The sequence below is a fragment of the Microtus pennsylvanicus genome, chromosome 8 (genome assembly GCF_037038515.1).
Source record: "Microtus pennsylvanicus isolate mMicPen1 chromosome 8, mMicPen1.hap1, whole genome shotgun sequence".
Classification (NCBI taxonomy): Eukaryota; Metazoa; Chordata; class Mammalia; order Rodentia; family Cricetidae; genus Microtus; species Microtus pennsylvanicus.
Window position 1 is genome coordinate 80,592,426 of NC_134586.1, and position 25,916 is coordinate 80,618,341.

The 25,916-nt window shown below is 37.7% G+C and overlaps 2 protein-coding genes across 6 annotated transcripts in view; one reads left to right on the plus strand and one right to left on the minus strand.

Annotated features, from left to right (window-relative positions):
• The window catches only part of Grid2 (glutamate ionotropic receptor delta type subunit 2), a 1,369,063-nt gene that overhangs the window by 467,947 nt on the left and 875,200 nt on the right, over nt 1-25,916 (minus strand). The window lies entirely within an intron of this gene.
• Nucleotides 6,218-6,723, plus strand: LOC142855613 (peptidyl-tRNA hydrolase 2, mitochondrial-like). The gene has a single exon (XM_075982074.1). It carries the CDS (start codon nt 6,271-6,273, stop codon nt 6,721-6,723), a length of 453 nt encoding a protein of 150 aa, XP_075838189.1. The 5' UTR covers nt 6,218-6,270.

Sequence of the window (25,916 nt, forward strand, 5' to 3'; positions counted from 1 at the left end):
GTGAAATCATTAAAATTAAGTTTCAGATACACATCCATATACGTAGAAGGCCGTGCATGTGGCACATGTCTTTAATCTTCACACTCTAAAATCAGAGAGAGATGGCTCTCCATGAGTGTGAGGGTAACCTATCCACACAATGAGCTCCAGGACAGTCAGAGCTGCATAGTAAATCCTGTCCCCAAAATCATAAATAACTAAATAAATAGAATTTTGTATATGAATAATCAAAGTGCTTGAAAAAAGTTTAGTGTGTGTGTGTGTGGGGGGGGTGTCAACATGTTTGCCCTGCTTAGCTTAAGCTAGTTTGTCGGTTCGAGGCCAAGCACAACTGAAGACAGGCCTTTCCTGAGTGCAATAATTTCAAAATGCAGTCCATGTGCACAGAACAGGATAACTAATAATATCTTCAATATTCCCCTTGAAAGTGAGAAAATGGCAAAATAACTAATCTCATTAATTTAGACAGTTTCTCAATGAGTGAGCCTTTAATTCTACAAATCACTACAAATTCAACATGTTCAAGGCTTAAAATTGGGAGAGAAAGATTCTTAAGGGAGGAGGATAAGAGAGATAGGGTTAAGGGGAAGAGGGTAAAATATCACAGAAATTTTCTCATATGTGGAAATAGATTTAAACACTCATGTTATATGTGTGTGTGTGTTTGTGTATATATACCCAAACATATGTATACATGATGCAGACATACATAAATGGCATGAAAGTCAAAGGGGAAATGAAGGAAAGGAAGGCACCACTTCGGAGTGGCAGGGAGGCAGTGGAGAACAAAGGCAGACAAGAGCAGTAATGATGCACATGTTTGAAGTGGTCATGAGAGTTCTTATCTACAAGCATTACTAAAACCATTATAAAATTTGAGCAGAAATAAATAGTACATTAAAATGTGCTCATTTGGGGTAAGTATTTATTATCACACAATTTATTTGTCTGTTATTAAGAGATACTTTCTATATATTGTTAAGGGCTTCAGACCCGAAGATCCTGAATTTTCCATAACCCCTTGCATGGCAGAGTAAACAACATATTTTCCTATGCTTTCAGCTTCTCTGAGCATGAAACGCTCATGAGTTCCTGATAATAAGCAAGTGGTTTTTGGTGGGCCACTAATCAAGTAGAATACTATATAAGATGCCCTGGAACACAATGAAACTCGCAACATTGTTTCAAGAGTGATCCATGTCTCTGTGTGTTCTTTAATCTGCAGACCCTTGCCCAATAGTGGTTCCAGGTGGTGCAGGCACCACAATGTCGAAGCAACTTTTGTAACATGCATGAGAAGCTGTCAAAGCAGGATCTGAAGACCTTCTGAAGAGTTCTTCAAGGCCGAATTTATTCACACGGAAGTAGCAGTGTATAGTTGCCTTTCTGCAGTGTTAGCATTTGTGTTAACAGGATAATGCTACAGTGGATGAAAGTGCTCCGGGAACACATTAGCACGGTTTGCCTCTGAACCACTGAGCACGCTTGGTTTAATAGGAAAAGCCGGGCCAATTCCCTTATAGAACTTTAGGAAAAAAATCATCATTAATCACATTTGTATTGATCTTCAGGATATATCATTTCATATTATGTATAAAACATACATTTTAATGCTTTAAATTTCTAGACTTTCAAAGAAGATCCAACACAGAACAATAAAGTAATTTTATAGAACTTGAAAGTAATTTAATGACATAAAAATTAAGGATGTATGAGGGAAAAGCAGAAAAAACATTCAGCCAATTTCAGTTTCAGTTTCAAATATCTAAAGATACTTAAGCTGTTCAAGGCTGAGACAACAGCATGAAACCTAAGACATAGCTAAATCTCCCCAGCCTTAGCTTGTTTATGCGATCATAGACAGACAGACGTTGAATCTGCATCTTTTGGCCTGGCCTTCATACTCTGCAGGCAGGCCAGCCAATTGTTCCAAAGATAGTCTCTTTCAGGTGAGTGATAACTTGAGGTGAACTTCTGCTTTCCAGAGTACCCAGTGGGATTAAATCTAGTTTCCTATAGCAGCAGTGACTTCCCCGAAAATAACCAGGGGCTACCTCCTCCCCCACTCCCCACCTGACCTGGCTATTTCTTTTCAGTTGTCCTGGGACCAAATCACCTCAATAATAAATTGCATGCACTTTATTTCATATCTCAAAGTTAGAGACTACATGTATTTTTCCACCATTGTATTTTATTTATGCCAGACTACAGTTTCTGGGACACAGTGAGTACTTAACAGATAAGTCTTGCATTAATTTCTTAGTTTTTAAGCATAAGTGCACATTAGAATTGTCAAATTCATTTTTATAGCACAAACCTTGCATAAAGTAGACATGAAATTAATGTGTATAGAATACACGAAAGTACAAAGTTGCCAGTGTTATTTTTTATAAAACAGTCTATCTAATACATTAATGCTGATTTAGGCACCAGTGGGAATTGAATAAATTGTATTATGACACTACAAAATTATTAATAGCAAAGTTAAATTAGATAATCATACTTAAACTGAATGGACTGGCATTAAATTGAGGTAGAAGCCCTGTGTGTTAGCAATGTGACATATCAAAGGTAGACACATTTGTGGCTCCGCTGTTGTGAGCCCAATAAGTCTACAGTTCACATCAAGTAGTCCTGAAGGGAAAAGAAGACATATTTGTTGATAGCTTGTTTGTCAGGTATAGATCCTACAGCCATGTGTTTGTAAGTTTTGACTGATATCTATTATAGGAAATGCACTTTACATCAGGAACTAAACACACAAAATATAATTATTAATAGAAGACAAGCCAAAAACTAAGTCTTAGCTTTGATACTATACATATATAAAACATTCATATATATATATATAGCTAAATATATGCTATATTTTATCTGCTCTTGGTAAAACTGTTTCAATACAAGAAAAATATGGTGGGCATTTTTTTTTTATTTGATATGGTACTACTGTTGGGGCCTCACTGACATCCTGCAGAACACTGCAAGAAAGAAAATGGTGAGCTAAAGCAAAGACCACGCTTTCCCAGAAGCTCTCAGAAAACCTATACAATAATGACCATCGTAACTGCTATAAATCAAATGTTCATGGGCTCAAAAGAGCAAAATGATGTAGAAAACTCACTTGGCCTGTGTGTTGGCTGTCTGGAGGCATGACGGGGACTTATTAAAGTTGGAGGGTGGTTTAGTGAGGGTGTCTTTATGAAACCCATGTGTGGAAGCCTAACCTTGGATGTAGTAGCTTTAGGAGCTGGGGGGTATTGGGAAGTGCTTATTTCATGATGTTAGAGACTTTAAGAAAGCAGACAGTTCTCCTGCAGTGTGATGATATGCCACGAAGGTGGTGGTCTGCTTCTTCCTTAGGATCCTTTATTAGAATCTCACTGATACTGACACCTTGACTTTAACCCTCCAGCCCCCAGCACGATGAGAAACAAAGAGTTAAAACCCACCCAGTTAGCAGGAGGGGTAAAGAGTCTTAGTTGTCGACAGCCTGTAAATTAGCAGAAAAGTTCCATGAACAACTGACTAATGCTTTGCCCAACTGAATAGATCACAATAACTACAGAGGACTAAATGAGAGCAAATACGGGAAAGAAATATCACAGTTTCATTATTATACAGGTCACCTGTGAAGTGGCATACAAATTATGTACAAAATTATAACATTAAAGAAAATAATATTAATGTGAATATAAAGTGGGAAAAGGTTGGTTGCTATAGACCCTGAGGAAAATGCAATTTTAAGTGATCATGGTAATAATAAGGATCATGTTGATGAAACTATTAGCTAACACAAGGTGTTTGACACAGTAATAGATTCTTTATATGTATTATCCCCATTAATTTTCTAAAGACAGGGTACGAAGGCCCAGGAAATGTCTCCATGGATAAGTTCACCTGCCAACATGACAATCCATGTTCTATTCTCATAATTCACATGGTAGAAAGAGAAAACTAACTCCTATATTCTTTGACTCCTACACGCACGCACACACACTTACTAAATGAATGAAAATGTAAAAATATAAAAGAAAATGCAAAAATATAAAAGGTATATAAAGTAGGTATCCTAGCTTTTCAGATGAAGAAACTAAGAGACAACGTGCATAAAGTAATTAGCTTAAAGTGGCAAGTCTAATGAACCACAAACCAAATGTTAGTACAGGGAGCAGGTCAGTTTTATTTTATAGCCCAAACATTTTCTTCACTGTATTGCTCTTGCTTTGTGCTTAGCACTGCATACAAATGCTGTTTCTGGTTAAATGCTTTCTTTTTTTTTATTTTTTATTTTTTTTATATTGAAAAAAAATTTCTGCCTCCTCCCAGCCTCCCATTCCCCCCCCCTTCCACTCCTCTTCCCCTTCCCTCACTCCTCTCCCCCTCCCTCTCCATTCTGAAGAGCAGTCAGGGTTCCCTGCCCTGTGGAAAGTCCAAAGTCCTCCGCACTCCATCCTGGCCTAGGAAGGTGAACATCCAAACTGGCTAGGCTCCCACATTGGGATAAAGGAAGGTTGGATAGGTGAGCAGGTTAAATGCTTTCTTATCTCAAAAGAAATATCAAGCTGATATCGATCTCAGAAAATTTATTCTTGGGTCTTAATTTTTCATCTGACCAAAAAATTGTCTTAAATATATACACAACAGTTAAAATTGTCACTCCTAGTTGAAAATTCCTTCCTAGATGGAGAAAGAGGCATATGAGACCCATATTGTACATAAAAATTCACATATCTGAGAAAGCGTAATTCTGGAATATTCTCAAAGGCCCCTCCCCACTTTTGAAGGAGGAGTAAACAACCATTGTGGAAGGAGACTATGGCCAGCCACGATGCACAGCAGATAGATTTCTTGGACCATCAAGGTGTTCAGAGAAATCCAGTGGCACAGATTTGTGAGTTATCACCCAAATTGGGTGGGCTTTTCAGTGTATCGGCTGATTTTGAGATGTCCCTGCTCCTACCAGGAACCCTTTACCCATAATCCTGTTAGTAACTCCAGTAAAATATCATTGGTTCACCAAATTGGACTTTTAATGCAATTATTACTTTTGTCTGTTGTGGGATTAATTTCTGGGGTAGAGGTGTGTGTGTGTGTGTGTGTGTGTGTGTGTGTGTGTGTGTGTGTGTGTGTGTTGCTGTTGTGTCTCCTGAGGAAAAGCCCCTGATGCAACATGGATCCATGCTATGGACTAATCTTTCATTACACTGTAAATATGTATTACTCTCTGGTTAACAAAGAAGCTGATTGGCCTATAGCAAGGAAGGATACAGTTAGGTGGGACATTCAAACTGAAGATACTGAGAAACAGAAAGGCAGAGTAAGGTAAAATGCCATCAGCCCTTTAGGAAGCAGGATGTGTGGGAATGAGGTAATAAGCCGTGAGCCATATGGGAAAGCATGGATAAGAAATATGGGTTAATTTAAGTATAAGAGTTAGGCAATAGCAAGCCTGAGCTTTGAACCAGGCATTTATAGGTAATATTAAGCCTCTGAGTGGTTATTTGGAAACTGGCAGGTAGAAGAGAAATGTCCAACTACATATCCATAAAATAAAACAATAAGAATAAATATGGGATTATTTAATGGGACAGTCACAGAAAAACTTTGATGGAGGCTGAAAATGACTTTTTAAGTAAAGTAGTTGCTGTGCAAGTTTTAAAATTTATTTTCTGATCCTCAGCATTGAATGAAGTTTAAGTGTAGTAACAAATACCTATAATCCCAGTGTTTTTGGGGTGGTGACTGAAGTTCCTTGAAGCCCATTGGTGAGATAATCAGACCCAACAAGTGACCTCTTAGTTCATGTCTCCAAAAACAAGGTGGATAGCAATGGAAGAAATCACTGACATCAACCTCTGGTCTCCATATGCATGTATGTGTACACCTGTATGTACACACACACACACACACACACACACCCCAACCTGACTAGAGCTAAAATTTTCTATCAATATTTATAAAACTACTTAATGGGTTAGCATTATTAACTATTATTATAATATTATATATTATAGAATATTAATATTATAATACAATTAATTAGTGTTAATGTATTAGTCAGGGTTCTTTTGAGTAACAGAACTTAGAGAATGAATTTCCCTCTCTCAATAAGAGAGAGTCATCTATATATGTAACTTTCAGGCTGCAGCCTAGTTACCTAATGCAACAATGGTTGGTTATGTGCAGAAAGTCCACGAATCTGTTCAGAAGTGGAGAAACACAAGGCGTGAGCACCAAGTAGTGCTTCAGGGACTCTCCAAGTTCTTGGTTATGGAGTATTTGGCTCATCCTGGTACACTCAGCTTGGCTACTGGAGTTGTTTGTGGCATGTGCCTGGGCTGGGCCTTCCGGGGTCACCTTGGCATGTTACCCCAGAACTCAACAAGTGAGACAAATAGAGACACCAAGACAGAAACCGAAGCAAGCATTTCTGGGGAGAGTGGGGAGTACAAAATGATTCTTGTGGTTCGAAGTGACCTAAAGATGGGAAAAGGGAAGGCTGCTGCCCAGTGTTCTCATGTTGCTGTTTCTGCCTACAAGCAGAGTCAGAGGAAAAATCCTCAAGTGCTCAAAGAGTGGGAGTACTGTGGCCAGCCCAAAGTGGTGATCAAAGCCCCAGATGAAGAAACCCTCATTGAATTACTGACCCATGCGAAAGTGTTGGAACTGACTGTAAGTTTAATCCAAGATGCTGGATGTACTCAGATTGAACCAGGTTTTTGAGCTGTCTTGGGAATTGGGCCAGAACCAGTAGAGCTAATTGATTAAGTTACTGACCACCTAAAACTTTACTAGATGAGCTTTTGTATAATGGCGATTCTGTCTGAAAAGTATGAAGCCTGTCAGTAACAATAAAAGCTTAATTCTTGCTCCACTTTTGAAAAAAAAAAGAAAGAAAGTCCAAGAATCTAATAGTTGCTCAGAGTCTTTTTCTAACTCAATGGTCTGGATTAATGGTGTGTCTTTCTACCTCAAAAATCTAGATTAGAAGGGGATATTTTTCTTCTAATTAAGCAAAAATCCCTCACAGGTATACTCCTATTTTTGGGTTTTACTCAATTCCAAAAATAGTCAAATTGACAACCAAAAATAGCCATCACAGTTGACTATCTTCAAAATTATTTCATCAGTTTGGTGTGTGTGTGTGTGTGTGTGTGTGTGTGTGTGTGTGGTGTGTTAGTGCTAGGGGTCAAATCCAAATCCAGGGTCCTATATACTGGACATACCCTGCACCAACAAATTATACCACTAACCCTAATTTTTACCACTATGTATTTACTAGAATATAATCATTCCATAAAAGAATATTTTCAACATGATTGAATATTAAAAGTCCAAAGATAGAGAAGAAGGAAGAGGAATAAAAAGTGGTGGATGGGAAGGAAAAGAAAAAAGGAGAAGGGAAAGAAGAGGAATACATTGAAAAGTAAGAGAAAGAAGAGGGAGGAGGAAGCAGTGGAGAGAGGAGGAGGAAGAATAGATGAATAGGAAGGGATGAAGAGAAGTGGAGGGGGATAATGATGGGAGGAGGACGAAAAGAAGAGGAAAAAATGGAAGAGTTAGAGTAGAGGAGAATACAGTGGGATAATTGATCAGTTTGACTCCATCTTAAAATTAAAACCCATCTTATCATGAGGTCAAAATAAGTTCAGTCTTGTTTTCCTTAAAACTTAATTTTGACAATCTCTTGATATAGTCTCTGGAATTTGACATGTTCTACATTTTATATCCTAACCTCTACCTTGATAAGATGTTTGGCAAAAATAAATTTGAAATGTTCTGAAAAGTTCCTACATAACCAAAAACCCTTGAAAAAAAAAACCCAGGCTTGCAGTTTGAGGCTAATATAAACCTCACCTCCTCCTATGTTCAATGCTATTTTCTAAACTGTATTTGAGGGAGATTATCTCTCTCTGGCAAAATATAAAGCTTGTTTATTTCAACTAAGGGTTTTTGGGTAGTGGTTCTTTACTCCCTTTGGGTCGGATTAGCAGAAGATGGGAGGAGAGAAATCTTAGAACCATAATAAAAATTTACTTCAGCTCAGTTTTTGAGCTTAAAGAAACAGACACTACCCTATTATTCAGAAATAAAGGTATCTCATTCCCACGTTCTGCCTACTCTAAGTAGATACTGTGTCTGTTAGAATTAGCGGCACAGCAGCGAGAGCATGGTTCATAGGAGCCTGTCCGCAGCCAGATGAACCTACCACCTTCCACTGCTGAGGAATGCCAGCGCAGCAAGTGCCTTAGTGACTCCTCTGTTAATTGAATGAGTATTTTACCTGGTGAAAATTTGAGGACTTGGAGGCACACTAAGGTAATTGTACTAAAAGGAACAGACTGTTAGCCTGGAGAGGACTGTGGTTTAGAGCATTCTCAGGTTTCTGTTGATTGCCCTCAGGGGTGCAGAAGAACTGATTTGCCTCACATGGAAGGGGAGTTTGACACCTTGTTGCTTAAAAATTGCTTATGTTTAAAGTATACACAACAGCTAAGGGGCCATGCAGATGCCACATTACTGAATAGCATATGGACATCTCCAGGGTTGTTAAAAATGATCACACCAGCCGTCTGTCTTTACTGAGGCTTACTGTATTTATACAGTTATAAGAGAGAAGATTCCACTTTCAATGAAGCTCAGGGGAACTATATCCAGGAGGAAAGGAAGCGGGGAGAGCACTTGTGAACTTGCAAGAGAAACTTTTATGTTTCTGTAATGGCTATTTTCTTAACCATGTGGCAGTTTTGAATCTCAAAGGGGCCAAAAACATTTTAAGATAAAAAAAAACATTATTTTTAAAATGTATAACTCAATGTCATTACACTCTCCAACTAAACATGTTTGGTAGCAAAGCTGGAGTTAGCAGATTTCGTTATTGTCACTTGAGAGTCAAAACTCAGTTGCTGATACAAATTTATCTCATTCTAAAATCTTCCCCAAACTTTGTTCAAACTTTAATTCTGCTTAGGAAAGAGAAGATGCTGAAAGAGCAGCTGTGCACTTTGCGCTACTTAGGTCAGCCTGTAACTTTGGTATCTGCTTCCTTCTGAGCCTGCACATGCCCTAGTCATGCCCTGCCCTTAGTTTCCCCCTACGAGTCTAGCTTTCCAATGTCAAGTACACTGCTAAGGGAGAAGTACATTCTCAGTACACAAAAGTGCACACACACACATACAAATTGGAACGGTTGGAGATTGAGGACTAGCAATGACTATGATTCTGTGAGTTTGGTCCAGTGATCAGGGTGGGAGAAGCGCAGCTGATCCTACAGGAACACATATTACAGCAATGGGGATAAGCTGAAAATGTGCACAACCATAATTTGTTACCCAAGTCAAAGTCATTTCTGAGTCCTGTCTCATGGAATGAACCATCACTCTCTGGCTACATGGAGCTTATGGCCTCATTTCAACAGCCATATAAGCAGCAATAAAAATGCCCCGAATGGTTAATAGCTATATTTTGTGTTGTTGATTAATGCTCAGAATAGATTTTAAGTGCTCTTAGCATATCAGCGATGCCTATGTATGGTAATAAACAGTAGATTAATTTCACATTGTTATATGCGTTTTGAAATAGCATATAATGCTTGGTAAATAAATGTTCTTTTAGAATTTTTAGTGGGTAGAAGGAAGGTGGGGGGAAGAAATGAGAAGAGAGGAGAGAAGGGAAACTGTGCAATATAAAATAAAAAATTAATAAAAACATGAATATACACCCACAGATTTTAAAAGTCCATCTTAGTAAAGACTATATTGAAGAATGAATGCATATAATCCATGCATTTAACACACTAACAAAATAAGTGTACTCATAAAGAAAACAAATGACACAGACCAGTACCATTCAGACTTTTAAATCTTTAAGCTGTAGATAGTTTTAAAGGTTTTATTTTCTAAGAATTTCACACATGAGTACTATATTTAAATCATTTCTACCCTTATTCTCCCTCCTTTAAATCCTTCAGTCCCCAACTCAGTCTCTAATTTATGAGCCCTCTTACAATTATTATTATTACACACACACACACACATACATCTACTGAATCTCTTTATTCTTGCTCTTAAGTACATGTGTTTAGGACTGAGCCCTTGATATTGGGCAATCTATCAGGGGCCTTGTACCTGTATAAAAGTGATTGTCCCTCTTGCATCAACCATTGCTTGCCTATAGCTCTTCATCAAGGACTGGAATATCCTCCAGGCATATTGGCATGTATAGTTATTATGCATTTATATGTTATATAACATATGGCATATATATATATTATTAGGTAATAATGTTGTTGAGATTTTGTGGGTGCAACTACCCTGTCATGTCTAGAAGACACTATCTAGCAGCAGGCATCCTGATCTTCTGGCTCTTACAATATTTCCACTATTTCTGCAATGTTTCCCAGAGACCCAGGTATAGGGTATGAGTTATAGATGAAAACTGAGGCTGAGCACTGCATGATTGCTCAGACTCTGGGTTTTCAGGAATTGGGGATCTTTTTAGTAGCCTTTGCCTACTGTAAAGGGAGGACTTTTTTTTAAAAAAAAAATAACAAGTCAGAGCTACACTTACCTGTGCATATAAGGACAAGTATTTAGAATGTGTTTGGAAACTATATTGATCTATAAAAATATAGTTTCTCCTCTAGATTCTATGACTTCCCCAGCCATGGATCAGTTTTACAGTAGTAGGCGTGGAATTCCCACTTTCGAGCAGTCCTTAAATTCAGTTATGCAGATGTTGTTTTTCCCATAAGATTAAGTGCCATTGGTGGAAATATCTTGCCAGGCTGCTCATTATTGTGGATTGCAGGTTTTCCAGCTAAGAAGGATTACTAACTGACTGTCTCCACTTCAGTTTTGTCTGGAAACTACCTAGAAATGGAAATTGTTTTATCACTGTTAAAAAGGCCATTGACAGTTTAGTTTAGCTGCCATAGATTCCATGGATTCTAAGTAATTCATCTGAGTTCAACTTTTGAGAAATGGAATTTTGGTTAATAGTGTCTACTCCATACCAAATACTGTGGATCACTTAATCTTAACAAAACTTGAGAGAAGAAATTTTTATTTTCATCACTGTATGTTTTATAGAGTTTAGGAATATTAGATATCTTGCCTTCCCAAACATTCTAATTACACAACAGAGGCATGCCCTTATTCTGTAGCCTGCATATAATACCATGGCCTAAAGCTAAATTGCTTTATACTAAAAAGTATATAACAACTTGATATATTGGTAAGATAAAACAATGTGATGGCTACAACCGTAGCTACATGTTAATAAAAGTAATTTAATAGGACTTGAAGATTTTTAAACTCTTCATCTGTATTCTGAATTGTGAAACTGTAAGCAGAACAATTTTGAAAGTGTTACAGTGGAGAAAAACAAGCCTGAGATCAAAGACAGTTTTATTGCCTTTTCACACTTGTGGGATTTCTCTACAGAAATCCTAGAGCCCACTTTGATTAACACCATAGAAACATCCATGAGAGTATGTAGCTAGCTTTGGCAACACTATTAAAAATGCCCTATCATGATACCTGGTGTCTTCTGAAGCCTAGAACTATACCTTGTTCCAATTAAATGATACCAGTCTCTACAAGGTACCATAGTGCATCAGAGAAGTCCCAAATCATTGCTGCTAAGAACAAAAGTAATTACTCAATCCCCAGCACCCTTTGGCTTAGAGTGTTTTGTATAAGTTCACATCAGAAAATGTAACTAGATATAAGAACTGACTACTTCTCCTTGCTGCTAAGCTTTGGCTGACCATATCTCTTTCCCTCCCTCTTTCTTGCCCATTCCATTCCTTCCTAGCCATGGTTACTGATGTGGCAGCAGAATGATATTGGACAGGCAAGAACTTAATAAAGGAGAAACAATTGATAATCATTGTTAGCTGCATCCGTATGCAATGATGATCCTTGGGTTCAGGCTCCATTCTCTTTGCTCCGACTTCAAATCTCTGTGCTCCACTAAACAAGCATAGGCTCCACACTTCATCATAAGAATTTAATGACTGAATTCATGTAAAACATAAAAAACAAAATCGGCCACTTTGTATGCTGTATGTGTTGGTATCACTCTTACTTCTATTAGATGCAAAATAATGATATTACATTACAATTTTCAAGTTATCATATTTTGTTAGCAGTCAATGGAATCAAGCAATTCTTAACTTGCATCAAAAATAAACCATAGAAGTAAAACACAATAAACAACAATAGACTTTAATGCCTTTGTATAGGTAAAATATGACTTGGAGTGAATTATGTATATTTCCCTAGTTGTCATCTGGAATGTGAATCTATCTTAGCAACAGTCATCAGTCAAAGTAATTGAACTTTTCTGGTTTAGTATTATGTGGGAAGAATCGTGGCAGTCTAACACCTGTGCCCTAAATAATTTTTCACCTTTTTTTGGCATGTTAATGTCACATATTTAACTCATGTTCAATATTCTAAGCTCTACCCTATGATTTAGAAAAATGATTACAAGACCACACGACATAGCACTTGTCCTAATGTACTACTCTATGTTCAATCAAGACAAGTACACTAGCCGGGCGGTGGTGGCACACGCCTTTAATCCCAGCACTTGGGAGGCAGATCTCTGTGAGTTCGAGACCAGCCTGGTCTACAAGAGCTAGTTCCAGGACACACTCCAAAACCACAGAGAAACCCTGTCTCGAAAAACCAAAAAAAAAAAAAAAAAAAAAAAGACAGGTACACTAGTCATCATTTATGAAATGTATCATTTTAATATTTTTTTTACAAAATTCAAACCCTCCTATCTAAGGGCAACTTGTAAATATGTGCATCAGCCAAACCTAGAAGTAAAACCACCATACTTCAAAATGCTCAGAATGCTAGACACACTTTTCCCAGTGCCATCATTGCTAGTGAAGTTCCAAACAAGAGTGAAACTGCTGTGCGATATTTTTCTACTGAAATGTCTATTTGTTAAATGTTTGTATAAGCATGAATTTTATTTATAGAAATGCTTTGCCCATGGAAACACACATATACCATTTTCATTCAGTGCCCACAGAGGCTAGAAGGGGATATTGAATTTCTTGAAACTGGAGTTTTGGATGTTTGTAAGGTACCATGTGGAATCTGGGACCTGAACCTAGGAAAAGCAGCCATAGCACTTAACTGCTAAAGTATTTCTCTCTATTCCCTGAAAATTCTATTTTTAGGTCAACATTTTTATCTTTTTATAGTCATCAAATTACATAAGTTCAGAAGATCATTATAAATATTTTTATAAAATATGTAAAAAACGTTACTTAACATTTTGATTAGTTTATTTGATTTGATGTGTGTGGGTGTTTAGTCTGCATATTTATTCACCACATGCATGCACTGTGCCCGTAGAGGGCAGAAGAGGGCATTGGAACCCATGTAACAGGAGATCAGATGGTTGGGAACTACATGTGGGTGTTGTGAGTTGAACCTTAGTCCTCTAAAAAAGCAGCCAATACCCTCAATTTCTGAGTCATGTCCCTAGACCTTATTTAATAACCTTAATATAGTTAGTTTATAGCTTTTGAGATTAACATATGCATTTAATGTAATTTCAACTAAAGTCACTGTAGTATTTTATCTGAAAAATTATATGGAATGATCGTAAGCTACACACACACACATGCACACACATTCATATATACCCACTTAAAACTGAAGAGCCCATAAAAAAACATTTTTTGTGTTCTTTACCTAAGCATGGACATTGTATTCTAAATAACATAGCATTTAATTAATAAAATATTATAGCCCTTTTCACACATAAATGATATTTTAAGCAAAGTCTAACACACTGTTACATTTTATAAAACCCAGGTATTTGGAGACATTTCATAAAAATATAAAAGACTAAGTACACAATATGAATTTCCAAAAATTCTACCAAAATAACATTGAAAAACAGGATATAAAATACAGTATAGATACTAGTTGTTTTAATAAATACAAAGAACTTTCCTAATAACAGAAGTAAAATTGTCGATATAAAAATAAGTTTGGAAAATTATTGTAATTAAGGTGATATAGATGGATTAAATTTCTGTATGCAAAGAAGGTTTTTGAACAGATAACAGAGATGTACTCCCATGGGCACAACAAAAAGATCATTCACAAGATAAAAAACAGCTGAAAGTCCATGAGATGTGGCTCCAGTCCAAGAGCAGAAAAATAAATTAAAGAACAAAGTCTTTAGCTAACCATAGGCAGACACATTTGTGAAGACATACTGTCTTTTTGCTGATGGGTTTGTAGTTATAAAGGGTACTAATATACATCATTAGTGGAAATGTGTAGTACCAAAACCTTTTAGGCATGCAATCTATCAGCTTCTATTAAAATCAAAATTATGCATAACTTTAGACATTCCATTTTATAGGATATGTTTCAAGTCATTCCTTTATACAATAGCATCATACCAAAGTACTAAGAGCAGGACTTTCTAAGTAAACAAAAATTGCAAACAAAATCACTACCTTTTAATAAGGGAAGTGAATAGATTATAGTTAATGTGTTCTTTTACTTTATTATACAATAATTTAAAACTGCATATTAGTACAAATTAGGGTCTTACAAAGGTTTCTGCGGCACAATTCTAGGTAAGAGTAAAGCCTCAATAAAATTTACAAGAAAATATTTTAATAAAATGACATGTAATTATATCTATCTATACATACATATATATATACATGTTGACAAGAGTATGTTTATAATACTGTATACATACATCTATAAGAATTTATATAAATATTAAAAATAGAATCAGACGCACTATGTCTAATATATTTTTGTTCATCTTTTACATTTTTACATGTATTATCTCTCTGAAGGTGTATGATGGGGGTTATGTAGACAAACTTGTGGGGACTGCAAAAGAGAATTTGTTTCACTGTGAGTTCCAAGAACTGAAATCAGTTCTTCATACTAGCTTGTAAGCACCTTTATTCACTGAGACATTTTCGCGGGACTAGACTTAAAATACCTTGTGGAAAGCCAAGAATGAGAGATCGGTTGACGAAGGGATGTCACAAGTGAGTAAAACACTAAATCAAAACACAAAAGCTAAAAAACCTTCACTGTAACAAAAAGTATCATGTGGTCTCATCTATAAAAGCTGTGCATGACAGCCAGAATAAAAGATGGTAAAATGAATAGATGCTTATTCCTTACATGTTACAGAAAATGTAACAGAATTTAAAAGCAGGAGTAGAAAAAGTAGTTCTGCTGGTGCCAATATCTTATATTAAGCATTAAATAAACAAGTGCATAAACAAAAATTAAGATTATTTGTGTCTTTTGCATACCATGAGGTGACTTTCTCTATTAGGATTTTTCTACTGAGCAGAGATAGTGTTCCCTCACATTCATTCTAGAGCTTTCTTTACCACACATGCAACATCACATGCCACAGAACATTTTCTATTCAGCCAGGTGTAATCACAAGTCCACTGGCAATGTTAAACCGCTTCAACATGAAATTTTGTCATATTAGAAGACACTGTCATTTTTATCACTCATTGACAATCTGTCACCTCTCCAACCTCTAAGTGAATCAGTGTCTTATGTAGTGTATTCTTTAAAAAGACTTTGGGAACCTGGGATCCCCTCTAGGGTCAAGTCTCCTGCCCATCCTAAAGTGGGTCCTTTAACTAAGAAATGGGGTTCCGTGCTCCCCTATCCAACCTTCCTTTATCCCGATCCTCCTGTTTCCCCAAGTCCCCCCTCCTTTCCTTCTACCTTTTCTCTCCCCATCTCCCCTTACCCCCATCCCACCCCACCCCCAACCTCCCACTTTTCTCCCCGGAAATTTTGTCTACTTCCCTTATCCAAGAGGATAACTATATGTTTTTCCTTGGGTTCACCTTCTTACTTAGCTTCTTTAGATTTGCCTATTGTAGACTCCGTGACCCCTATTTATGGCTAGAAACCAATTATGAGTGATTACATCCCATGTTCATCTTTTTGGGTCTGGGATACCTCACTCAGGATAGTGTTTTCTATTTCCATCCATTTGCATGCAAAATTCGAGAAGTCATTGTTTTTTACCGCAGCGTAGTACTCTAATGTATATATATTCCATACTTTCTTCATCCATTCTTCCATTGAAGGGCATCTAGGTTGTTTCCAGGTTCTGGCTATTACAAATAATACTGCTATGAACATAGTTGAACAAATGCTTTTGACATATGATAGAGCATCTCTTGGGTAAATTCCCAAGAGTGGTATTGCTGGGTCGAGGGGTAGGTTGATCCCAAATTTCCTGAGAAACCGAAACACTGACTTCCACAGTGGTTGCACAAGATTGCATTCCCACCAGCAATGGATGAGGGTACCCCTTCCTCCACAGCCTCTCCAGCAAAGGCTATCCTTGGTGTTTTTGACTTTAGCCATTCTGACAGGTGTAAGATGATATCTCAAAGTTGTTTTGATTTGCATTTCCCTGATTGCTAAGGAGATTGAGCACGACCTTAAGTGTCTTTTGGCCATCCCAGTTAGTTCCTTGGGCAGCTGAGGATAGGGAACCTGAAATGACCCTATCCTAGAGCTATACTGACGAATATCATGCATATCATCCTAGAACTTTCATCTGGCGATGGATGGAGATAGAGACAGAGACCCACACTGGAACACTGGATAGAGCTCCCAAGGTCCCAAGGAGGAGCAGAAGGAGGGAGAACATGAGCAAAGAAGCCGGGACCACGAGGGGTGCACCCACCCACTGAGACAATGGAGCTGATCTACTGGGAGCTCACCAAGGCCAGCTGGACTGTTACCAAAAAAAGCATGGGATAAAACTGGACTCTCTGAACATGACGAACAATGAGGGCTGATGAGACGCCAAGGACAATGGCACGCGGTTTTGATCCAACGCAATGTGCTGGCTTGGTGGGAGCCTAGCCAGTTTGGATGTTCACCTTCCTAGATATGGACGGAGGGGGGAAGACCTAGGACTTACCACAGGGCAGGGAACCCTGACTGCTCTTTGGATTGGAGAGGGAGGGGGAGAAAAGTGGGGGGAAGGGGAGAGGGGTGGGAGGAGGGGGAGAAGAATGGGAGGAGGGGGAGGGAAATGGGAGGCTGGGAGGAGGTGGAAATTTGTTTTTTTTTTTCTTGCTTTTCTTTATTCTCCTTTTATCAATAAAAAAAAGTATAAAAAAAAAGACTTTGGGAAATAGTTCTCTCAGCTCCATGGACAATTGTGTACTTAAAAATGTAATTCATGTCCCGCGGTGGTGACACACATCTTTACTCGCAGTACATGGAGGTCAAGGCAGGCAGGATCTCTGTGATTTCGAAGCCAGCCTAGTCTTTAAACTAGTCCCAGGACAGTAAAGTCTATACCAAGAAATCTGTCTAAAAATAAATCAATGAATGATTGAATGAATGAATAAAAGTAATTTGCACTGGAAATCACATCACTGGCTGGATCACATCACATCATCTTAGATGCTGGAAAGCATGATAGTAAACGTTATCCTGCTATCGAATTCTTATTTGATAAGATATTTGGTATAAAGTCTTTTTAAATCCAGTCTTATTGGTCTCTCAACCTTGTTTTTTCTCTTTAGTTACTTTAGCACAAACATTTTGGAATCCTAAATCTTTTAAGATCAAAGTATTTAAAGCAATAAGGACCTTGCCTCAAGACAGACACCTTAGCACTGTGTGTACAGAAGAAAAGCTGTCTGAACAAGACAAAGGCTGAATACTGTTCTTTCCAAAGGAGGAACAAATATCTTTGCACTTTCTTACCTTTGTCTGAAATTAAGCTGTATTTTATGTTATGTACTCACGTAGCATATACGTAGCACTTACCATCTCTATCTACCTTTGTATATTTAACATCTAGCACCCATCTGTGCAGATGTGAGTTATCATTAAAACAAATGCACCTATGATATTTTAAATTTTCAGAATAATAATTCATAGGTCCAGGGAGATGTGAAACTTCATTTGCTTAGCCATTTTTCAAAGAGTGAAAATTCAAGCTTTGATGATGTCTTGTGCCTACTCATGGCTGCTTTGATCCAGTGTCCAGTGCATTCTGCATTAGTTGTATTTCTGCTACTGAAACCCATACACAAGATGATCAACTTAGTTTTGGCTGATGAAGTTTCAGTCTATGGTAGACTAGTAACTCTGCTTTGAAACTGTAGTGAAGCATTATATCATGGTGTGGACGGTTTGTGTGATAGACTGCTACCCTCATAGTGTCAAACTAACAAAAGAGAAAAGGAGTGGCTAGGGTGCTAAAAGCTGCTCTAAGGCCACACTTATAATCATCTAACTTCCTTATATTTTGCCTCACCTCCCAGTGTTTCCACCACCTTCCTCTGGCATTCTTTAACACGTGGATCTTTGGGGCCAAACTGCTAAACATTCTAATGGCATGTAATAGATGTCATTTATAGTCAAATTGTTTGAACTTTCATTGGATTAAGACTTTAAAAAGTATGAAAGAGCCATTTAGAAAAATTTCCTTTGCTTCGGCGAGTATTTTTCTTCCACAAATTTATTGTGACAGTAGAACGCAGGGCTTCAGCGTGCTTCTATCCTGCCAAAGTAGCTAACAGTTCATTGCCAAGCTCTGCAGCATCTTGACACCAGGTTTACTACAGTTTTATGTAACATATATAACAGGATCCTAAATGACCATGTATTCCTGACAAATACGTATGATGAATTATCATTTGAAAAATAGCTTTATTCAGTTTCACAAAAAACGTTTCTTCTTTTATGTTCACATTGTGAGAAAGGAATGTGTGTTGTTTCATGCTTAGTAAAACCAATGCACTACCTTTTGTAGGAAAACTGTGTGAAAGAAGTTGGATCACTGAGAATCAGTTAGGAAGTAGAAAACCAGTCCAATACTTCAAAAGACCAAATGCACTTCTCATCTGAAGAAGTTCATGATTCATGTGCTATGTGTACATACATGAAAATTAGTCAGTTACTAAAGGAAACTCAAGAAAACATGGAAGTTTGGGGAATGTGTATGAACAGTGTTTTAAAACCTTCAAAAAAAGTTAGAATATTTATAAGAAACACAAACTTTACTGCAGTACAAACTTGGAATATTATTAACATTTTAAAGAAGAAATACATAAATAAGTTGACTCTTTAGTGTGTACCATAAAAAAAGACATAGAGGACAGAGTTCAGAGTCCAGATGAGTTATTTTCTTTGGATAGATGGAACACCTGAGGCAGTTAGACTCCATTTACTCTGCAAGATGGTGCCCACTGAAGAGGAAGGCTAGTTCTGCAAAGGGGCATGGCACCACCTGTCTGTCCCTAACAGCACTGGAACACCTCAGGCAGTGCATGAACGTATTCAGAACAAGTTCTTAAGTTTTGGACTATGTACCCAATGCCCGGTTGATACTTGATATCAATGGAAATCCTCCGTTTGGAGGGGGCTCCCAGATACATTATTGACAATAGTGACTCCATCATTATTGGACTGACATTTGTAATCACCCCTGTCAGATGGTCCATCATTTTAGTGTCTGACTGGAAATAACAGTAAGCCTGAGCTGTTGGATGCAGTGCTTTGAGGATACCTGCATCTCTGTCTCTAATACTTTGCTCAGTGAAGAAAATCCTGACATCACCCGAGGCATTTACAATAAAATATGTTGAAAGAGTATAGCAAACTCTCTCTCTCTCTCTCTCTCTCTCTCTCTCTCTCTCTCTCTCTCTTTTAAAAAAAAGAGCTTTCTTAGCAGAAAACTAAACTTGAGAGATAAACTTTGGAAAACTGTAATGTGTGGATGATTTACAGTTCAGACAGCTCTAGTTGTGCGTCATTTAAGTTAACATATAAGGGAGGGTAATAAGAAAAGGGAATAATGCCTAATTTACCATTCATTCCTTCTATGTTCACTTGGGATATGATGAGTTTTCACATCTCTAGTATTGACAGATGACTACTGATGAAATTGGTAAAATATCGGAAGCTCATCTTAGTTTTTTGTCTAGAATTGACAATACAATATCAAATCAAATTAAGGAATATAGCGAACATACTCATTCAGTAAAATTCATTCAGAATTTTACCTCTGTGTCACAGAACATTAACAATAGTCATTTGGCTATATTAAAGACAGCAGTTTGCATATTAGCATAATGTTTTAAATTTTCATTTGAAGAAAAATAAGTGAAAGCAAAACTTCCTTTTCCTTTTTTCTAATTTTAAGACAGGGATTTTCTATAGCTTTGAAGCCTGTCCTGGAACTAGGTCTTATGAACCAGTCTGGCCTTGACCTCAAAGATCTGCCTGACTCTGCCTCTCAAGTGCTGAGATTAAGGGCATGTGCCACCACTGACTAGAGAAAGTAAAAAAATTTTAAGTTAAATTCTTTATATCTCTTCTCATTTTCAGTGCAATTAAAAAAGGAGAAGGAGAAGGCGAAGAAGAGGAGGAGGAGGAGGAAGAGGAGGAGGAGGAGGAGGAGGAGGAGGAGGAGGAGGAGGAGGAGGAGGAGGAGGAAGAAGAAAATTTTCTTGTCTTAGAATGAGTTCCCACGGTATGGTCTTTCCTGATAGGGACTGGGCTGTCCTGGGAGGGCTGTTTGCATCTGGCTGCTGAGGTGTGTCTGACAGCCTTAGGTTAGTGCTGAGCACAGTCTCAGGGAATCTCACCTGCTGGAAGGAGGCTCTGGGTTCAGTGGATGCTGAGCCACGGCCTGCCTACTGGTAGCCTCAGACAGACAAGCAATCCAGGTAGAGCCTGATGCGTCCTTGTCCTGCCCAGGTCATCTCCTCCAAGGTCTTTCACAAACAATAGCAAAGAAGGAGTGACTCTTTCCTAAGTCTTTTTTACTCCCTGGTACTGACGGCGGGGTTTGTTTTGTTTTCCCTGACAGGATGAGTGGTTGTTTGGGTGCCAGACTGAAACACGAGCTCACTTAGTTTTCTTTTTCCTCTTGCATAGGAAGGGAATAAAGAATAGAAACAAAACTTGTGCTGTGTTTTCCTTATTTTAGCCTCCCCATGATCTGATGGCTAAGGCAATCCCATCTACTCTTACATTGTCTATTGTAGAATTTAATTATTAACTTCAGAAGAATGAGGAACCTCATGCCTAAAAAGTGAAATTTGTAAAATAATTCAGCCATCGGGTGTTGTCTTCTGGGAGGAACTGATCTAGTGACAGAAAAGCACTGATTGAACTCTTGTACCCAGAAGTTGGAGTCCTCTGCAGACACACACACAGACACACACACAGACACAGACACTGACACACACACACACACACACACACACACACACACACACACACACACACAGGCTTTTGTTGCTGTGGAAGCCCTTTGGAGAGAAGAGTCTTTGAAAGTGCCTAGCTGAGAGAGTGATTTTCTGTAAGGGACCTTCCTCTGCACTAGAGTGTGAGAGTAGAGGAAGGGGGGTAGGAAGTGTTCACTTGAAATAAACTGCGGACAGACAAGGTAGTAAGAAAGAATGGCACAAAGCAGGCCTGGCATGCAGCTCTTCTGAAAACTAGCATGTAGAGTTAAGCTATAAAAAGGAAGCAGAAGCTTTGAGAACAGTACTAATCTGAGAGACACAACCAATTGGGCTGTGGGGTAATGCTGAGCCTGGAGCCTTTGTGTAGATTTCCGTGGTTTCACTGAACCTTCTTGGTTAATCCATCCTCTTAATGGGGGCTCTGCTTGGCGCTGCCGCTCACTCATTATCAACAAGCCAGCGCTGCAATCACCTTGACTTCCAGCTTGCATGGAGCTGAGAATCTATTTTTACAGTGCACTCAGCCTTCTGCTTAGACAATGCTTCCGTTGTATTTGTTTTTCACTTCACTCGCAATGCACTGCAGGGCTTTATGTAAATTCAAGGGCATTTTCTCAGTATGCAAGGAAAAGGGTTTCTATTCTCACATTCATTGCTATTTGAAATTTAGATACATTTAAGTATAATTTATAGTGTCACTCTAAAGAAGCGATTCAGTTTATTGATACTTAAGGCTTATTAAAATCTTAGCAAACAATAATTTAGGTAAACTGGAAATTACTTTCTCAGGATTTAGAAAGATGTCATGGTAAATTCAATAAAGAGGTAAGATTTTATTTCCAAGCCACATAAATTGCCTTGATTACCAATTATACAATCTTATTTCTATAGCAGTTGACAGAATTATACTGTGACTATGAACTTTTGACTTTCATATGTTCCAGATAGTCACTAAAGAAGAATGAATCGTATTTTAACATTTGCAACTATTACAGTTTTGCAATTTTTAACAAGAATTTAAAAATATTTCTTAAAAATTATACAATGAGTACCCTAAGAGAGACATACATGGATCTAATCTACATGGGAAATAGAAAAAGACAAGATCTCTTGAGTAAATTGGGAGCATTGGGACCATGGGAGAGAGTTGAAGGAGATGGGTGGGGACCAGAGAAAAATGTAGAGCTAAATAAAATAAAATAAAAAATATTTGTCCGCATGTGTATGAGCTGAGGGAGCATGTGTGCGTGTGACTGCAGATGCCTGCAGCAGCCAGAAGTAAGAGATCCTCCAGAAGCTGGACTTAAAGGTAGTTGTGAGCTGACTGAAATGGGTGCTGGAAAGAAACCTTGGGTCTTCTGTGAGAGAAGTGCATGCTCTCAGACATTGAGTTCCCTCTCCAGGATCCTTAAAAAAGTACACTAGTTCATTTATTGAGTTGCAGAGGCAAAATCTCACCATATAATCTTGGCTGGCCTTGAACTCTCTATCTCGGTCAGGCTGGCCTCACACTCACAGAATTCCACATGCTGCTTCCTCCTGAGTGCTCGGATTAAAGGCATGCACCACCATGTCTGGCTTAAATAAGTTTTTTAATACTTTAGGTTTTTTTTTACTAACTTAACATTTATTTTTAGTCACGACAGGAACTTAGAAATTGCGTTCTCCCACAAAATTTATTTTTAGTGTTCACTATAGCAAAAGGTGTAAAATCGCTCGTGTTGTAAAGATCTGTGAAATTCTACAGTATCAGTTAATTGCCATTGTTCTAGTATGCCTAGTTACATAGGTGCATTCGGCCTAACACTAGAGACAAAGTGTAGATAGTGACACTTCTATCTACTAATGCATGTGTTTATCTTTCCTGTTCTGTGATGTTCACCGTATCTCTTACACACAAATGTCAAAAATAGAGAAGCATGCATGCTTAATGGAAGAATGGAGATGGAATGTCGCAGCCTTGAAGGATTCCGGCCATCTGTAAAACAGTTGATTTTCCAAGGCAGAGAACCACAGTGAGGTCAAAATACCAACAGGGGTACAATCACACATAATTTTGAGGCATAAATTGTTGTTAGGTCATAGTTTGTAGGGAAATAGTTCTTTTGTGAATATGTAATCGTTGAGTATGGGTTATGAATGCGAGTACTGTCTGGTAGACAGTGAAAGGCTGTGCAGTCAGTTCAGTGAAAAAACAATATGTATATTATGTTGCACATGGTGATGCATGCTTGCCTTGCCAGCATTTCAAAGGTAAAAGCAGGATGAGCAGTAGTTCAGGGCCATCCTCAGCTACCTAGTTACTTGAAGGAATATCTTCATGATATCTATTTATATAAGCGCTTACTCATATGCTCTTTCACGTGCGAAATTTTAAGCATCACTCAGTTGAACAGGTATTGTAGAAAGAATGACTGATATGTTAATTTTCAAGGAATGACATCTTAAAAACACAAATATATGCCCAAAAATGCCAAATTAAATCAGTTTCTACTGGAAGACTACTTTGATTCAGATTTAATATGTAATTACATTATTCCTTCTAGATAAGGAGTATATTGTATAATTACATATTAATGAGAATAAATTTGATGTAACTACGCAAAACATACAGTCACTATACATTTCAACTATCTTCAAACCATGATGTGTTCAGAGGACCGCAAATAGAGCTCTTTTACTGAAGCTGCACAATATAAAAATGAGCTTTTAAACTGTGATGAAAAGCTTTAGTGACTTAATCTATTTTTTCTAATGCTTTTAACTTATACTTTAAAAAACGGAAAGGCAAAAATACTGTTCTGTGTTCATTTCTTTCCTTTGATGGAAATGAATCACGATATTCTTCTATGGATACATTAGAGCGAGAACTTGAAGACTTAAACATTAATAAAAGAAGACAAAAGACTGCCATTAAGAAAGTAGGAAATGGTAGAAAATCTGTCATCATGTAAAGAATGGAAAATCAAACTAGATGTGAAAAAATGAATGTTGGTGCAAAAGTAATGAACAGTGAAGCATACCTATGAAAATTTTAACATTTGGAACTACACAGTCAACCCAGTAATAGACTTCTATAATAGGAAATGTTATAGGGATCAAGATTCCTACCCATATTTAAGCTCCTGCTTAAGAATGGAGTTTGAAACCTTTGTGAATTTAGTGCACTGATTTTGGTGATTACTCAGTTCTTAGTTTGGTGTCCTATAGGTGACTTCAAGCTGATGCACAACTTCTTATGTATTTTTAACCCATTGGAAAAGTTGCCACTAGATCTGAATAAGGTGTGTGTGTGTGTCTGTGTGTGTGTGTGTGTGTGTGCCGCGATATCAAGAATAGCATTCTAGACCTATAACTACGCATTTGGAGTTAGGACATAAATCCTGAAGAGCAAAGAGCACTACCTTTCACTACACATCCCCCAAGCTGACAGTCATCCGTGTTTAGAAATTCTTAACATGAAGTTCCTCTGTACCCAATCACACTACACAGACAGACGTACTACTTTTCTCTTCAGGGTCTAGACAAGTGACTTTCCCTGACCTGTCCATCCACATCCTCTTCTTAACATGCCAAACCTACCCAAGGTCCCACATCCAGTACTTCTGCCTCCCTTGTCTGCACCATAAACTTTAGGTTTTGGCTAGAACAAGCCATAGCTATTCCCAAACTCAAGCTATTTACACATCATATCTAACCCTTCTATACAGCCATATCTATCCCAACACTTCAGGTCTGACACATCTTGTATAACAGCCCACTCCCTTCTGTCTACATAACTTCATTCTACTCAAGTTATATCTAATCTCCAGGGCACAAACTTGTATGTTCATATCAGACTCACAACCAACAAAAAAAGTTCACATGCTCAGGTCTTATTGCAAGAATACCAACATCATTAAAGATCAAGTCCGCATCTTCTCTCCATAATCCACCTGTCCTGTAGAAATGTTTTTTTTAAAGAGAATTACCTAGATGAACACTAGGACACAGAATTTAAAAGAACAATAATAAAAGTCATTAAAGAAATCAGGAAATTTAAAGAAGACACACATTTCATTGGGCCCAATATAATTGATGAAAGGAGAAAGAACTTAAAGAGAATAAATGCCTATGATAACCAAGAAAACAAAACATGTCTGATAGAAATGAAGACAATCTGGGACTTGAGAAGGGAATTCTATAAGGAGATAAACGCATTGATGAGGATTCAACCTGAAATAAAGATGGAATTGAAAATCCCAATAACTCAACAAAAATAAAAAAATAAAAAAGAAAGCATTGCAAGTAGAATGAATCAAGCAGGAGATAGGCTATCAGAACTTGAAGATAGAGTACCTAGAACAAATAAGCAAGGAATATAAAAATTTAACTAAACACTGGAAGGGAACATACAGGAATGTGGGGCACCATGGATGAAAACAAACCTTTGAATTACAGGCATAGACGAGGGAAAATAATCTCATGTCAATGATATAGAATAGATATTCAACAAAACCATAGAAGAAAATTTCCCCAAACTTATGAAAGACATATATGTAAAGGAACAAGAAGCACATAGAGCAACAAATGGACAAGATATGAAGAGAACATTTCCGTGGAATGTTATCATTAAAACACTAAGTAACATAACAAAGAAAGA

What these genes read in the sequence shown, in the direction of transcription:
- LOC142855613 (XM_075982074.1), top strand. Translation starts at nt 6,271, where the DNA reads ATGGAGTATTTGGCTCATCCTGGTACACTCAGCTTGGCTACTGGAGTT.